This window comes from Eubalaena glacialis, chromosome X, assembly GCF_028564815.1.
Source record: "Eubalaena glacialis isolate mEubGla1 chromosome X, mEubGla1.1.hap2.+ XY, whole genome shotgun sequence".
NCBI lineage: Eukaryota > Metazoa > Chordata > Mammalia > Artiodactyla > Balaenidae > Eubalaena > Eubalaena glacialis.
In genome coordinates, this window is record NC_083736.1 from 77,570,155 (window position 1) to 77,587,188 (window position 17,034).

General features: G+C 36.1%; 1 protein-coding gene across 1 annotated transcript in view; it reads left to right on the forward strand.

Annotated features, from left to right (window-relative positions):
- Positions 1-17,034, forward strand: part of APOOL (apolipoprotein O like) — a 69,393-nt gene that overhangs the window by 42,916 nt on the left and 9,443 nt on the right. Inside the window, exons 7-9 of the mRNA XM_061178823.1 lie at positions 1,157-1,248; positions 14,389-14,526; positions 14,709-14,826. Coding sequence (XP_061034806.1) covers positions 1,157-1,248; positions 14,389-14,526; positions 14,709-14,826 — 348 coding nt within the window. The remainder of the gene's footprint in view (positions 1-1,156; positions 1,249-14,388; positions 14,527-14,708; positions 14,827-17,034) is intronic.

The window sequence follows — 17,034 nt, forward strand, 5'->3', positions numbered from 1 at the left end:
GGTAGGGCTTGATAATGAGCTTCACTCCCTCAGGCTAACCAGAGTAGCTTCAAGTCTACTTGAAGGTTTTATATATAAAGTTTTATATATGAAGTTCCAGGTGAGATTCTATTTGAAAGACTTTTTTAAAGGATTTTGCTATTTAAAAAAAAAAAGTTTGAAAATGACTCAGATGCTTAGTTAAGGCACTTTTGGAAATGAATGAATTATTGCAAGTTATTTGCAATTTTTTTAACTTTTTATTTTATATTGGAGTACAGTTGATTAACAATGTTGTGTTAGTTTCAGGTGTACAACAAAGTGTTTCAGTTTTACATATACATGTATCTATTATTTTTCAATTTCTTTTCTCAATTAGGTTGTTAACAGAATATTGAGCAGAGTTCCTTCTGCTATACAGTAAGTCCTTGTTGGTTATCCATTTTAAATACAGTATTGATGTGTACAAGTCAATCCCAAGCTCCCTATCTCTCCCCGCTACCCATCCCTGCCCGGTAACCATAAGTTTGTTCTCCAAGTCTGTGAGTCTGTTTCTGTTTTGTAAATAAGCTCATTTGTGTCATTTTTTTTTAGATTCTGCATATAAGCGACATCTTATGATATTTCTCCTTCTCTATTAAATTATTACTTTAGTATTCGAAATCAGTGACACGAAGGAGTTATGTCCCTTTTAAAATCCTTAGCTGATTAGTTAGTTGGATCCTTTAGCTATCTAAGGACTTAATCAAAAAAGGATCTCTGAAGAGTCCATTTCAGTTTAACATGGTGTCACAAACATGGTAGTTGATTAATTCTCTATATTATCATGCTTTATTAGATACTTGAAAAAAATGTGGTTACAACTCTGGGTTTCTTAGGACATGAAAAAATACCTAGTTTTTAAAAAGAAGAAAATCATCAACCCCCTTTGTGTAGGTAATTATCAATGTTAGATTGAGAATACTTTTCTTAAATTGGACATGACAACTAAGGGGTATTAATTGAACTGTAATACTTAAGGACATTTTACCTATCATCTTGATTGGTATTATTACCTAAAGAAAATTTAACATAGGGTGATGGCTTAAAGAGGAACAAAGAAAGCATGAAAGTTATAAAAGCATCAAGTCTCTGGTAGCATCTGTTTGGAGTTTAATAGTTTGTTTGAATGTCATAGGTTCTAGGTTTAAGAGAATTGCTTATCCACTGGGACTGGCCACTTTAGGAGCAACTGTTTGCTACCCTGTTCAATCAGTAATAATTGCAAAGGTAAGTTCTTTTTAAGCGATAGCTTCATTTCAGTACTTGTTTAAACTCTCAGTGTGACAATGTTTAAATGTCATACAGCACCTGCAACATTTAATTTTCAGAGAAATATAGTTGGTATTCTCTTATGTTGGCAAAATCACATTAACATCTCAGCATGGTAAATGCCATGGTTGATTACATGATTATCACAAATAAATAGGATGAATTTGTTTAAATGTAATTCAAGGAAGTAAATGCTGATTTGAGGTTTAAGTTCAGAGACAATGAATTGGAATTTATGGGGAGAAATACTGCTCCATTGTTGAGCTGTGTAAAATTCAGTTTTTAATTAACAGAAAATTATACCTGCTGGCAATTGTCAGTTCAGCAGATTAACATAATGCAAGAAATAACCAACTGATAGAAAACAGAGGCTTCTGAGGATTAAAAAAAATACATACACATATGCACACTCAATTTTGAAATCCATATTATAGTTGTTTTGTCATTTTCTTGTGAGTTTACCCTACAAATCCAAAGATTCTCCTAATGATTTGAAGAGTTTGTGTCAGTATTTTTATTTTATTTTTAATACATATTTGGATTGAGAAGGAGAGCTTTGGGATATAGTTTTTTTCTTCCATTCCTTCTTCCTTTAATTACCAACATTTAACATTTCCCCCTCACACTTGAAGTATTGTGTGGTGTTACCAGGACTTTCTGTACTTGTATTCTCATTACTTCATCTCTTTAATTATTGATGTAGATAAAGCTGCCTATTTAGTATTTTGAGAATGTCAAGGATATAGTGCCCTATGTAGTTTCTAATATGATCAAGCTATAAAAGCTTACAGCAAAGGAAGAGGGCATTATTCATTAAATCTAGTTAAGCTTGAGGTAATTGATGGATAAAATGATAAACTTATTTTTTTTAATATTTTCTAAGAATTTATATAGGAATTAGCCACTTAAGTTCATATAATGTTAGTACTAAAAGAAACCTTTGAGCTCATTACGTTCAACTTCCTCATTTGCCAATTTGGAAACTGGCCCAGAGAAGTTTCTGTGACTGATTTCTCCAGGGTTCTATTCAGCTTCAGACATCTTGCTTCCCTGTCCATTTCTCTTCCCAGTGCATGATGCTGCCACTGATTGTTTTTGTTTGTTTAGGATAATGACTTTGTGGGGTTTTTTAAAATTAATTTACTTATTTATATCTATTTTTGGCTGTGTTGTGTCTTCGTTTCTGTGCGAGGGCTTTCTCTAGTTGCGGCAAGCGGGGGCCACTCTTCATCGCGGTGCGCGGGCCTCTCACTGTCGTGGCCTCTCTTGTTGCGGGGCACAGGCTCCAGATGCGCAGGCTCAGTAGTTGTGGCTCACAGGCCCAGTTGCTCCGCGGCATGTGGGATCCTCCCAGACCAGGGCTTGAACGCGTGTGCCCTGCATTAGCAGGCAGATTCTCAACCAGTGTGCCACCAGGGAAGCCCTGTGGGTTTTTTTTAAATAAAATTGGTACCTACTTATTCTTAAATAATTTAAGCATTACAAAAAAGTATAAGAAAAAAACCAACTAACCACCTGAAATTTTTCCATCCAGAAAAATAAGTGTTAAAATTTGATAGAATGTTATTCTAGACATTTCTTCATGCATACATAGACATAGAAAGATAGATGGATGAATAGATACAGTTTCGTAAGAACAGGATCATAGTATAGTATGCATCTTATTTTTAATTTTAAAAATAAAGTATGAAGTTTAATTTTACTTTAACAGAAGGAAAATAAAAACAAAAGAATTGCGGGACTTCAAATAAAAATTTCTATGGTAAAAGATATTAATATGAGTTCCTAAAGGTTCTTCTGTAGTTAAATAATGATTGTTACTTAAATTCCTAGAGTTGAGACCTTTGCTTTTCTTTGACTGTCATATAACAGCATCACATGTAATATTTGGTGAATTCTAATATATATATATATATATATATATAGAGAGAGAGAGAGAGAGAGAGAGAGAGAGAGAACACGGGTTCTTATCCTGAGATCCATGATAGACTTCAGAGAATCTGTGACTCCCCTGCCCAAAACTATATGAAAAATTGTAGGTATACAATAGGTGCCTTCTAATTTGATATTGTCAGGACCAGTAGTTAACAATTAATTGAAAATGTTAAAGCAAGAAGTTTTTTAAAAATCATAGATATGTACCTTAAATATTATATTTCAATTTAAAACATAAATGTATGTTCATTTTTCTGTCTTTTGAAGTAGGACTTTTCTATGAGTATGAGTCTCCTAGTTGAAGGTCCATAACATCTTTCTTATAATTATCCATATCTGTAATATGTCTTCTACTGTTTTCAGTTTAGAGGTTTCTTTAAAATCGAATGAACGCTTTTTTTTGGCCGGGGGGGCACACCCGCGCAGCACGTGGGATTTTAGTTCCACTCACCAGGGATCTAACCAGCACCCCCTGCAGTGGAAGGAAGGAGTCTTAACCACTGGACCACCAGGGAAGTCCCAAAAATCAAATGAACACTTAAAAACATTTTTTAAATAATATGAGTGCAGAATCCTGTTTAATTTTTTATTTCTCCTAGCCTTTTACAGTTATCTTGAGCACCTCTAATTTGACAGTAGTTTTTTTTTTTTTTTTAGTAATTCACTTTTGAGTCTTTACAAACCACTTAATTTTTGTAAACAAAACAATTCTCTTTACACTTATATTTCATCCTGTTATGTTACATTTAAACTGTTTAATTATAGTAAAGCTGATTAGAGATCTGGAAACAAATACAACTTATTCTTGATAAGCATACAAATCACTTGTGAAAGACAGTAGTTGCGTATATTGTAGAGTACCTACTAATGATGAATATTCAGCATTCTATGACCATCATTTATTATACCTTTTTTTTTAACATCTTTATTAGAGTATACCTGCTTTACAATGGTGTGTCAGTTTCTGCTCTACAACAAAGTGAATCAGTTACACATACACACATGTCCCCATATCTCTTCCCTCTTGCATCTCCCTCCCTCCCACCCTCCCCATCCCACCCCTCCAGGTGGTCACAAAGCACCGAGCTGATCTCCCTGTGCCATGTGGCTGCCCCCCTCTACCTATCTATTTTACATTTGGTAGTATATATATGTCCATGCCACTCTCTCACTTTGTCCCAGCTTACCGTTCCCCTCCCTGTATCCTCAAGTCCATTCTAAAGTAGGTCTGCGTCTGTATTCCCGTCTTGCCCCTAGGTTCTTCTGACCTTTTTTTTTTCTTTCTTTTTTTAGATTCCATATATATGTGTTAGCATACGGTATTTGTTTTTCTCTTCCTGACTTACTTCACTCTGTATGACAGTCTCTAGGTCCATCCACCTCACTACAAATAACTCAGTTTCGTTCCTTTTTATGGCTGAGTAATATTCTGTTGTATATATGTGCTGTATCTTCTTTATCGATTCATCTGTTGATGGACACTTAGGTTGCTTCCATGTTCTAGATATTGTAAATAGAGCTGCAGTGAACATTTTGGTACATGACTCTTTTAGAATTATGGATTTCTCAGGATATATGCCCAGTAGTGGGATTGCTGGGTCGTATGGTAGTTCTATTTTTAGTTTTTTAAGGAACCTTCATACTGTTCTCCATAGTGGCTCTATCAATTTACATTCCCACCAACAGTGCAAGAGGATTCCCTTTTCTCCACACCCTCTCCAGCATTTATTGTTTATAGATTTTTTGATGATGGCCATTCTGACCAGAGTGAGATGATATCTCATTGTACTTTTGATTTGTATTTCTCTAATGATTAATGATGTTCAGCATTCTTTCATGTGTTTGTTGGCAATCTGTATATCTTCTTTGAAAAAATATCTATTTAGGTCTTCTGTCCATTTTTGGATTGGGTTGTTTGTTTCTTTGATATTGAGCTTCATGAGTTGCTTGTATGTTTTGGAGATTAATCCTTTGTCAGTTGCTTCATTTCCAAATATTTTCTCCCATTCTGAGGGTTGTCTTTTGGTCTTGTTTATGGTTTCCTTTGCTGTGCAAAAGCTTTTAAGTTTCATTAGGTCCCATTTGTTTATTTGTGTTTTTATTTCCATTTCTCTAAGAGGTGGGTCAAAAAGGATCCTGCTGTGATTTATGTCATAGAGTGTTCTGCCAATGTTTTCTTCTAAGAGTTTGATGGTGTCTGGCCTTACATTTAGGTCTTTAATCCATTTTGAGTTTATTTTTGTGTATGGTGGTAGGGAGTGTTCAAATTTCATTCTTTTACATGTAGCTGTCCAGTTTTCCCAGCACCACTTATTGAAGAGGCTGTCTTTTCTCCACTGTATATTCTTGCCTCCTTTATCAAAGATAAGGTGACCATATGTGCGTGGGTTTATCTCTGGGCTTTCTATCCTGTTCCATTGATCTATATTTCTGTTTTTGTGCCAGTACCATACTGTCTTGATGACTGTAGCTTTGTAGTATAGTCTGAAGTCAGGGAGCCTGATCCTCCAGCTCCGTTTTTCTTTCTCAAGATTGCTTTGGCTATTCGGGGTCTTTTGTGTTTCCATACAAATTGTGAAATTTTTTGTTCTAGTTCTGTGAAAAATGCCAGTGATTGTTTTATAGGGATTGCATTGAATCTGTAGATTGCTTTGGGTAGTATAGTCATTTTCACAACGTTGATTCTTCCAATCCAAGAACATGGTATATCTCTCCATCTGTTTGTATCATCTTTAATTTCTTTCATCAGAGTCATAATTTTCTGCATACAGGTCTTTTGTCTCCTTAGGTAGGTGTATTCCTAGATATTTTATTCTTCTTGTTGCCATGGTAAATGGGAGTGTTTTCTTAATTTCACTTTCAGGTTTTTCATCATTAGTGTATAGGAATGCAAGAGATTTCTGTGCATTAATTTTGTATCCTGCTACTTTACCAAATTCATTGATTAGCTCTATTAGTTTTCTGGTAGCATCTTTAGGATTCTCTATGTATAGTATCATGTCATCTGCAAACAGTGACAGCTTTACTTCTTCTTTTCCGATTTGGATTCCCTTTATTTATCTTTCTTCTCTGATTGCTGTGGCTAAAACTTCCAAAACTATGTTGAATAATAGTGGTGAGAGTGCGCAACCTTGTCTTGTTCCTGATCTTAGTGGAAATGGTTTCAGTTTTTCACCATTGAGGACGATGTTGGCTGTGGGTTTGTCATATATGGCCTTTATTATGTTGAGGAAAGTTCCCTCTATGCCTACTTTCTGGAGGGTTTTTATCATAAATGGGTGTTGAATTTTCTCGAAGCTTTCTCTGCATCTATTGAGATGATCATATGGTTTCTCTACTTCAATTTATTGATATGGTGTATCACGTTGATTGATTTGCATATACTGAATAATCATTGCAATCCTGGAATAAACCCCACTTGATCATGGTGTATGATCCTTTTAATGTGCTGTTGGATTCTGTTTGCTAGTATTTTGTTGAGGATTCTTGCATCTATGTTCATCAGTGATATTGGCCTGTAGTTTTCTTTATTTGTGACATCTTTGTCTGGTTTTGGTAACAGAGTGATGGTGGCCTCGTAGAAAGAGTTTGGGAGTGTTCCTCCCTCTGCTATATTTTGGAAGAATTTGAGAAGGATAGGTGTTAGCTCTCCTCTAAATGTTTGATAGAATTCGCCTGTGAAGCTATCTGGTCCAGGGCTTTTGTTTGTTGGAAGATTTTTAATCACAGTTTCAGTTTCAGTGCTTTTGATTGGTCTGTTCGTATTTTCTACTCCTTCCTGGTTCAGTCTCGGAAGGTTGTGCATTTCTAAGAATTTGTCCATTTCTTCCAGGTTGTCCATTTTATTGGCATAGAGTTGCTTGTAGTAATCTCTCATGATCCTTTGTATTTCTGCAGTGTCAGTGGTTACTTCTCCTTTTTCATTTCTAATTCTATTGATTTGAGTCTTCTCCCTTTTTTTCTTGATAAGTCTGGCTAATGGTTTATCAATTTTGTTTATCTTCTCAAAGAACCAGCTTTTAGTTTTATTGATCTTTGCTATGGTTTCCTTCATTTCTTTTTCATTTATTTCTGATCTGATCTTTATGATTTCTTTCCTTCTGCTAACTTTGGGGTTTTTTTGTTCTTCTTTCTCTAATTGCTTTAGGTGTAAGGTTAGACTGTTTATTTGAGATGTTTCTTGTTTTTTAAGGTAGGCTTGTATAGCTATAAACTTCCCTCTTAGAACTGCTTTTGCTGCATCCCATAGGTTTTGGGTCATTGTGTTTTCATTGTCATTTTTTTCTAGGTATTTTTTGATTTCCTCTTTGATTTCTTCACTGATCTCTTGGTTATTAAGTAGTGTGTTGTTTAGCCTCCATGTGTTTGTATTTCTTACAGATTTTTTCCTGTAATTGATATCTAGTCTCATAGCGTTGTGGTTGGAAAAGATACTTGATACGATTTCATTTTTTTAAATTTACCAAGGCTTGATTTGTGACCCAAGGTATGATCTATCCTGGAGAATGTTCCTTGAGCACTTGGGAAGAGTGTGTATTCTGTTGTTTTTGGATGGAATGTCCTATAAATATCAATTAAGTCCATCATGTTTAATGTATCATTAAAGCTTGTGTTTCCTTATTTATTTTCATTTTGGATGATCTGTCTCCATTGGTGAAAGTGGGGTGTTAAAGTCCGCTACTATGATTGTGTTACTGCCGATTTCCCCTTTTATGGCTGTTAGTATTTGCCTTATGTATTGAGGTGCTCCTATGTTGGGTGCATAAGTATTTACAATTGTTATATCTTCTTCTTGGATTGATCCCTTGATAATTATGTAGTGTCCTTCTTTGTCTCTTGTAGTAGTCTTTGTTTTAAAGTCTATTTTGTCTGTGAGAATTGCTACTCCAGCTTTCTTTTGATTTCCATTTGCATGGAATATCTTTTTCCATCCCCTCACTTTCAGTCTGTATGTGTCCCTAGGTCTGAAGTGGGTCTCTTGTAGACAGCATATATATGGGTCTTGTTTTTGTATCCATTCAGCCAGTCTGTGTCTTTTGGTTGGAGCATTTAATCCATTTACATTTAAGGTAATTATATGTATGTTCCTATTCCCATTTTCTTAATTGTTTTGGGTTTATTATTGTAGGTCTTTTCCTTCTCTTGTGTTTCCTGCCTAGAGAAGTTCCTTTAGCATTTGTTGTAAAGCTGGTTTGGTGGTGCTGAATTCTCTTAGCTTTTGCTTGTCTGTAAAGCTTTTAATTTCTCCATCAAATCTGAATGAGATCCTTGCTGGGTAGAGTAATCTTGGTTGTAGGTTTTTCTCCTTCATCACTTTAAATATGTCCTGCCACTCCCTTCTGGCTTGCAGAGTTTCTGCTGAAAGATCAGCTGTTAACCTTATGGGGATTCCCTTATGTGTTACTTGTTGTTTTTCCCTTGCTGCTTTTAATATGTTATCTTGGTATTTAATTTTTGGGAGTTTGATTAATATGTGTCTTGGCGTGTTTCTACTTGGATTTATCTTGTATGGTACTCGCTGTGCTTCCTGGACTTGATTAACTATTTCCTTTCCCATATTAGGGAATTTTTCAACTAAAATCTCTTCAAATATTTTCTCAGTCCCTTTCTTTTTCTCTTCTTCTTCTGGACCCCTATCATTCGAATGTTTGTGTGTTTAATGTTGTCCCAGAGGTCTCTGAGACTGTCCTCAATTCTTTTCCTTATTTTTTCTTTATTCTGCTCTGCAGTAGTTATTTCCACTATTTTATCTTCCAGGTCACTTATCCGTTCTTCTGCCTCAGTTATTCTGCTATTGATCCCGTCTAGAGAATTTTTAATTTCATTTATTGTGTTGTTCATCACTTTTTGTTTGCTCTTTAGTTCTTCTAGGTCCTTGTTAAGCGTTTCTTCTATTTTCTCCATTCTATTTCCAAGATTTTGGATCATCTTTACTATCATTATTCTGAATTCTTTTTTAGGTAGACTGCCTATTTCCTCTTCATTTGTTTGGTCTGGTGGGTTTTTGCCTTGCTCCTTCATCTGCTGTGTGTTTCTCTGTCTTCTCATTTTGCTTAACTTTCTGTGTTTGGGGTCTCCTTTTTGCAGGCTGCAAGTTCATAGTTTCCGTTGTTTTTGGTGTCTGTCCCCAGTGGCCAAGGTTGGTTCAGTGGGTTGTATAGGCTTCCTGGTGGAGGGGACTAGTGCCTGTGTTCTGGTGGATGAGGCTGGATCTTGTCCTTCTGGTGGGCAGGTCCACGTCTGGTCGTGTGTTTTGGGGTGTCTGTGGCCTTATTATGATTTTAGGCAGCCTCTCTGCTAATGGATCGGGTTGTGTTCCTGTCTTGCTAGTTGTTTCGTATATGGTGTCCTGCACTGTAGCTTGCTGGTCATTGACTGGAGCTGGGTCTTGGCATTGAGATGGAGATCTCTGGGAGATTTTCGCCATTTGATATTACATGGAGCTGGGAGGTCTCTTGTGGACCAGTGTCCTGAACTTGGCTCTCCCACCTCAGTGGCACAGCCCTGACGCCTGGCTGGAGCACCAAGAGCCTGTCCTCCACACGGCTTAGAATAAAAGGGAGAAAAAATAAAAAGAAAGAAAGAAGAAGATAAAATAAAATAAAAGAAAGTAAAGTAAAATAAAATAAAGTTATTAAAATAAAAATTAAAAAATAATTATTAACAAAAACAATTTTTTTTAAGTAAAAAAAAGGAAAAAAGAAACGGACAGACAGAACCCTAGGACAAATGGTGAAAGCAAAGCTATAGAGACAAAATCACACACAGAAGCATACACATACACACTCACAAAAAGAGAAAAAGGGAAAAATATATATATATCGTTGCTCCCAAAGTCCACCTCCTCAATTTGGGATGATTCGTTGTCTATTCAGGTATTCCAGAGATTCAGGGTACATCAAGTTGGTTGTGGAGATTTAATCCGCTGCTCCTGAGGCCTCTGGGAGAGATTTCCCTTTCTCTTCTTTGTTCGCACAGCTCCCGGGGTTCAGCTTTGGATTTGGACCCGCCCCTGCATGTAGGTCGCCTGAGGGCGTCTGTTCCCTGCTCAGACAGGACGGGGTTAAAGGAGCAGCTGATTCGGGGGCTCTGGCTCACTCAGGGCGGGGGGAGGGAGGGGTATGGAGTGGGGGGTTAGCCTGTGGTGGCAGAGGCCAGCGTGACGTTGCACCAGCCTAAGGCGCGCCATGTGTTCTCCCAGGGAAATTGTCCCTGGATCATGGGACCCTGGCAGTGGTGGCCTGCACAGGCTACCAGGAGGGGCGGTGTGGATAGTGACCTCTTCTTGCACACAGGCTTCTTGGTGGCTGCAGCAGCAGCCTTAGCGCCTCATGCCCAACTCTGGGATTCGCGCTGATAGCTGTGGCTCCCTCCCATCTCTGGAGGTCATTTAGGTGGTCCTCTTAATCCCCTCTCCTCGCACACCACAAAACAAAGAGGCAAGAAAAAGTCTCTTGCCTCTTCGGCAGCTCCAGACTTCTTTCTGGACTCCCTCCCAGCTAGCTGTGGCGCACTAGCCCCATTCAGGCTGTGTTCACGCAGCCAACCCCAGTCCTCTCCCTGGGATCCGACCTCCGAAGCCCAAGCCTCAGCTCCCAGCCCCCGCCCGCCCCGGTGGGTGAGCAGACAAGCCTCTCAGGCTGGTGAGTGCTGGTCGGCACCGATCCTCCGTGCGGGAATCTCTCTGCTTTGCCCTCCACACCCCTGTTGCTGCGCTCTCCTCCGTTGCTCCGAAGCTTACCCCCTCCCTCACCCGCAGTCTCCGCCCGCAAAGGGGCTTCTAGTGTGTGGAAACCTTTCCTCCTTCATGGCTCCCTCCCACTGGTGCAGGTCCCGTCCCTATTCTTTGTGTCTGTTTTTTCTTTTTTCTTTTACCCTACCCAGGTACGTGGGGAGCTTCTTGCCTTTTGGGAGGTCTGAGGTCTTCTGCCAGCGTTCTGTAGGTGTTCTGAGGAGTTGTTCCACATGTAGATGTATTTCTGATGTATTTGTGGAGAGGAAGGTGATCTCCGCGTCTTACTCTTCTGCCATCTTGAAGCTCCTCCTATTATACATTTTTAAAACAGCTTTAGTTAATCAGACAAGTCTCTTAAAAGAATGTCAGGTATATGTGTATTTTTCGGAAGGAGATGGCTCATACATTTCAAGAGATTGTCCAAGGGGGTCTATGATGTTAAAAAGGTTACAAAATGATAGTCCAGAAGGTTCTTTGAAAAATAAAAGTCACACTCCAGTTATTCACTATTTTGGAAATACACTTAAGAATGGAATTACTCTTTGCTTTTTATATTTTTTTCTTCACAATATTTTCATTATTAACTTATGTAAAGAGTAACAAAAAATCTTTATTTGAAAACTATAAAATATCTAGGAATAAACTTATTAAATAGTGTTTTAAAACATATTTTTTAAAAACTGTTAAACTTTACTGTAGGGCGTTTTTTTTTAATTCAATAGGTTTAGTGATATGTGTTGTTTTCTGGATGAAAGGACTCAATATTAGAATATGGCAGATGTTCTCAAATTTATATATTTAATTCGGTTCTTACAAAATTCCTGGATTTGGAGGAAACGTGACATTCATTCAACCAGTATTTGTTGTCCATGTACCATGTATTGGGAACGATACTAAGCTATAGCATAGATAATAAAATATACCAAGAGAACAAAGAGAATGTCCAAAAACAAATATGTGGAGTATGTCTTCGTATACGTTGTGGAGGGAGGGGGAGGGTATGGTACAAGTGGCATTTCAGATCAATGTGTAAAGAAAAGATGGACTATTCAAGAAATGTGTTGGAATAATTGGCTTTTTGGAAATATACTTAGACCTTTACTAAAAATCATGCAAAATAAATTGCAGGTGGAATAAAGATCTAATGATAAAATATAATGCTATAAAATGTTAGAAGAGAAAAGAGGAATTTTTGTGTAATCTTGAGATAGGAAAGGCTTTTTTAAGCAAAACACAATCCAGAAGCCATCAAAGAAAAAAAAAATGAATATATTTTACTACATCAAAGTCATACATTTCTGTTGACCACAGTATACCATATACGAAGTTAATGGATAAATGAAAAACTGGAAGAACTATTTGCAACATATTAACAAAGGATTAAATAATATCCTTCCGTATATTAAAAGCTTCTATAAATCGATAGGAAAAGGATGAATGCCCTCTAGGAAAATAAAGTATATGAACAAGCAGTCCACAAAATAAGAAACATAAATGGCCTAATACATGAAAGATGCTTAACTTCATCAGCAATCAAATAAATGAAAATTTAAATAATCATTTAGATACTGGTTTTTAGCCTTTCCATTTGACAAAGATTTTAAAAAATCATAGCACTTCTGCTGGTAAATGGGGTTGGAAAACATATATACTCTTGCTGGGAGTGTAAATTGCTACAGTATAGAGCTGACTTTCTAGAGGCAATGTGGCAGTATTATCAAAAATTAAAATGTATATAATCTTTAATCCAGATATTTCACATCTAGAAATTTTTCCAAGGAAATACCACAACGGTATATGGTCCCAGTTATTTGTGTAAGGGTGCTAATTACAGCAGGATTATAATTGCCAGGATAAAAAGGGAAGTATTCCATATGCCCATCAACAAGGGATTTGTTAAACGAATTGTGATGTATCCATATAGAATACTAGCTGTGCGGCTGTTAGAAGCAGATCTACTGGCATATAAACTGATATGGAAACATCTCTGTGACATATTGTTAAGCTTTTAAAAAATCACACCTCAAAATAATATGTATTGCGTGATTCCATTTGTGTTTAAAAAGGAAAAAAAGTGTATGTGTGGGCAGTTTATTTTAAATGTTAATTTAAAACATAATTGAGATTGTAGTTTATAATCTATTCTTTGTTCTCTTTTTTGCAATTCAGTGGTTCATCATGGATTTCTATCCATGTCAGTGCATATAGATCTACATCATCCCTTTGGTAGATTTATAAGTATCAACATTCTGTTTGTTTTGAAATGCTATGTGTGTGCATATATAATGAACATAAAAGAGTAAAAATTCAAGAAGAATATCCATACAGTTGTTAACAAAGGTTACACTGAGAGGAGGAAGAGGACTTTCGTTACTAGTGGATTGACTGATTTTTCTTAAGTATAGATATATACTTAGCAAAAATAATAAAAATATTTCTATTTAAGGAAGAAAAACATAGTTTTTAAAAATGTATGTTTATAGAAAGTGTAAAACTAGAAAGCGCCTCAAAACCTCTTTAAAGTTTGAAAAATCAATAGCTATTAACATTACTTTAACTATAAGAAAGAAAAGGGTGGGAAAAGAATAGAAAGGAGGAATCAGATTTTTTCCAAAGGAAAAGAGATATGAATGAAAATAATAGCAGCTTCAGGAATTCAGTCAGCATCCTAACCTCTGCTTTAGTGTGTTTGTAGTTCATTGTTTATTTCACGTTTCTACCAAAATATTATTCTCTAGAGAAATACATTAATTATTTTTCTTTATGATTGGAGAAAGCAACATAAAAATTTAAGCAAAAGTATTAACTTTGTAGCATCTTAAAATCTCATTTTCTCAGTCAGCTGTTTGTTATCTCAAACTGTCTTTCCCAAACTCCTGTTAAACAGACATAGTTTTAAATTTTACATTACAGTGTGAATGCAAACTATACATTTTTAAGACTTTATTATTTTTTTAGAGTACTTTTAGATTCACGACAAAATTAAGGAGAAAGTACAGAGATTTCTGGTACACCCCTGCACCCACACATGCATAGCCTCCTCCGTTATCAACATCCTCACCAGAGGGATACATTTTTTACAATTATGAGGCTGTACACTACCTACTGCACTAATGAGTCACCTAATTTTTTACAATTGATGAGCCTACACTGACACATCATTATCACCCAAAGTCCGCAGTTTACATTAGGATTCACTCTTGGTGTTGTACTAACTATATATATTTTAGCCTTTTACATGAGGCAAATAATTTTTCATATAAGGTATAGAAAATGAGGCTTTGTGTTATCATGATCTAGAGATTTATATCTTTATTATTGATTCTGACCTGAGTGTTCATATAAAATACCAGGTGTAAATTTTTTAGTATTTGTTATTTTAACTTTTAAAAGTGTATATTATTTGACTCACTTTTTGTTTTAATTAGGTAACTGGGAAAAAGGCATATGCTACAAGCCAGCAAATTTATGAAGCAGTTAAATCATTGTGGACAAAAAACAACAAAAAAGAGTCACTTCCTGAACCTAAAGAAAAAACTAAGGTAGAATTTAAATGGACCAAAAAGGTAGATTTTGAGTTTTGTTTGGGTGGGTTTTAGCTTGTAATGAGAGTCCTAGACAGAAGTCAAGGATGGATTGAAAAGAGATGAAGGAATATACTACCTTTGCATGCTATAATTTTTTAGGATATTTTATTCTTTTAGTAAAATGATTTACTTATGAAGGAAAAATCCTTTTTGGTAAACAGCTAGGAAGCTCTGATGAAATAGAAATACCTGCAAAAACAACTCACAACCTGAAACATTCAGTGCCTTTGTCAGCAGAACTCAGCTCTGAAACAAAGACCAAATCAGAATCCACCTCAGGTTTGTTTGGAATAATTCAATTTTGTTTTCATTCTTTTCTTAAATAATTTTATAGTATTATAATTAATAGTTTGAACTTATTTATGTGTTTTCCTCATAAATGTTTTGTCTTTCTCATCTGTAGTCTGTGTATCTTTTTAGGTTATTAGGTACTCAGGTACGTGGAACTTTTTCTAATTGCCACATAGCTCATAACATAGTTCTTGGCATATGGGAGTAGAGAATAGCACTGGCTGGTTGGGTGAGTGAAGCATTTAATCAATTTATAGATGTGAGATTTTTAATCAGGTGGAGGAAAATGTGTCTTTCTGGATTCTACCAGATTACATGCTATAACGAGTCACATCTACATAGAAGAAATATCAGGTTTCCATTTCTTGTGCTATCTACCCCTATCAGTCTTCTCTTCTACCATCAGTTTTATTTAGTTTAGATACTAGGAGAATTTTCAGCATCAAATAGTAAAAATAACACAAGTTATATAATACTAATATCTTTGCTAGTATTAGATACAGGCAATTAATACTTCGTGGGACCAAATAGTGACAATTATACTTCCTAGGCAAATACTACCATGGTTTTACTGTGATCAAAAAGAAAGTAACAGAGTGTTTAATACCATTTCAGTAGTGTATTCACATAAACTCACCAGTCACTGGTTTATGTAGGTTTGTTTATCTGTACCAAGTAAATGGTACTATGCATTAAGTTGTCTTATTACAAAGGAAATAGGACCAACTCAGAGGTAGAGAATTAAGGAATAATGAAAATATCTCCCCTTTACTGAGCAACTACTGTGGTGCAAAGAGCTGTTAGTATGTTATGTTATTCAATTCTCTCCCAAAAAGCAAAACAAAGAAACTCTGGTATATATGTAATTATAATTGTTTTATGATGAAGAGACTGAGACTCAGGGAGCTTAAGTAACTTGCCCAAAATTATAGTTTATGAATAGAGTTGTGTTTATAGTCTAGATATTCCTGACACCAAAGTCCGAGCTCTTTCCATTGCATATAGATTATCTAATTTAAAGCCAGAGTTTAGTCTCTAATTTCAGCCTCCTCCTCTCTTACTTAATCTTTATAAAAGCTGTCACTGAGTAACAAACCTGATTTGAGTTTTACTATTCCCTATCACATCTCCTTTCTAATCAAGATAAGTTATACAGTTTTTAGACTCTCTCTGAGTAATCCCCAGTTGATCGTATTCCCACAGGCATATAATATATCTGGTCATTTCTCTACATGCCTGTCAACTCCAGAGATCTTTGTGGAGATGTTGCAGCTTCACAATGGGACCAAACCATCCCCAGCTAATGTCTTTTCTTCACACATCTGGATTCTGGAACATTTTGCCTGCCTGTCATGGGTAATGTGGTATATGAAAAGCATTCTAAGGAGACATGTAGAGGAGAGAGATACCCAGTACTATTCATCCTTATCATATAGTATTCAGAGTTGATTATACTTGAGACCCTTGAGACTCACTATTTCCACATTTCACGTGCAATCCCAAAGGTCCAAGACACAGAAAACAGTAGTGGTTATGAGTACAGGTTTTAGAATAGAACCTGGATCTGAATCCTACATCCAACATTTACTAGTTTTATTGCCTGGGGCAAGTTATCTAATACCTCAAGCCTCGGTCTCCTCATCTGTAAAAGGAGGACAATAATAGTGTTTTTCTGACATGCTTGTTGTGAGGATTAAATGAGATATTGCATGTAAAGCAAAAAGTACAATGTCAAGCACATACTAAGTTCTCAGTAAGTGTTAGAAGATATCATTATCATTGGCCTAGAGTAATTAGCCATTTTGCCGATAAACAAATTTATTGTCACTGAGCACGCTTTGGGAGCACATTACTTAGCTAGGGAACCTAGCCATGGCCACCACTTCTCACCATACAGAATAGATTGGGTGTACTGTCCAACTATATATCATGGCTCTGAATATGAGTTTGGTTGTTCTCTATCATCCATATACATTTATGCCAATAACTTATTTTGGGAATCACAAATTTGGAAATTTGGTGACATGGACCTCTTCAAAATCTGATGAGAGCAGAATGAAATCTCTCACAGTCTCACAAGATTAATGTCCTTCTCAGAGGTTGGCAAACTATGGACCCTGTGCCAAATCTGGCTCACGGACTATTTTTGTACATTCCACAGATGGTTCCTATGTGATTAAAATAGTTAAAAAATCA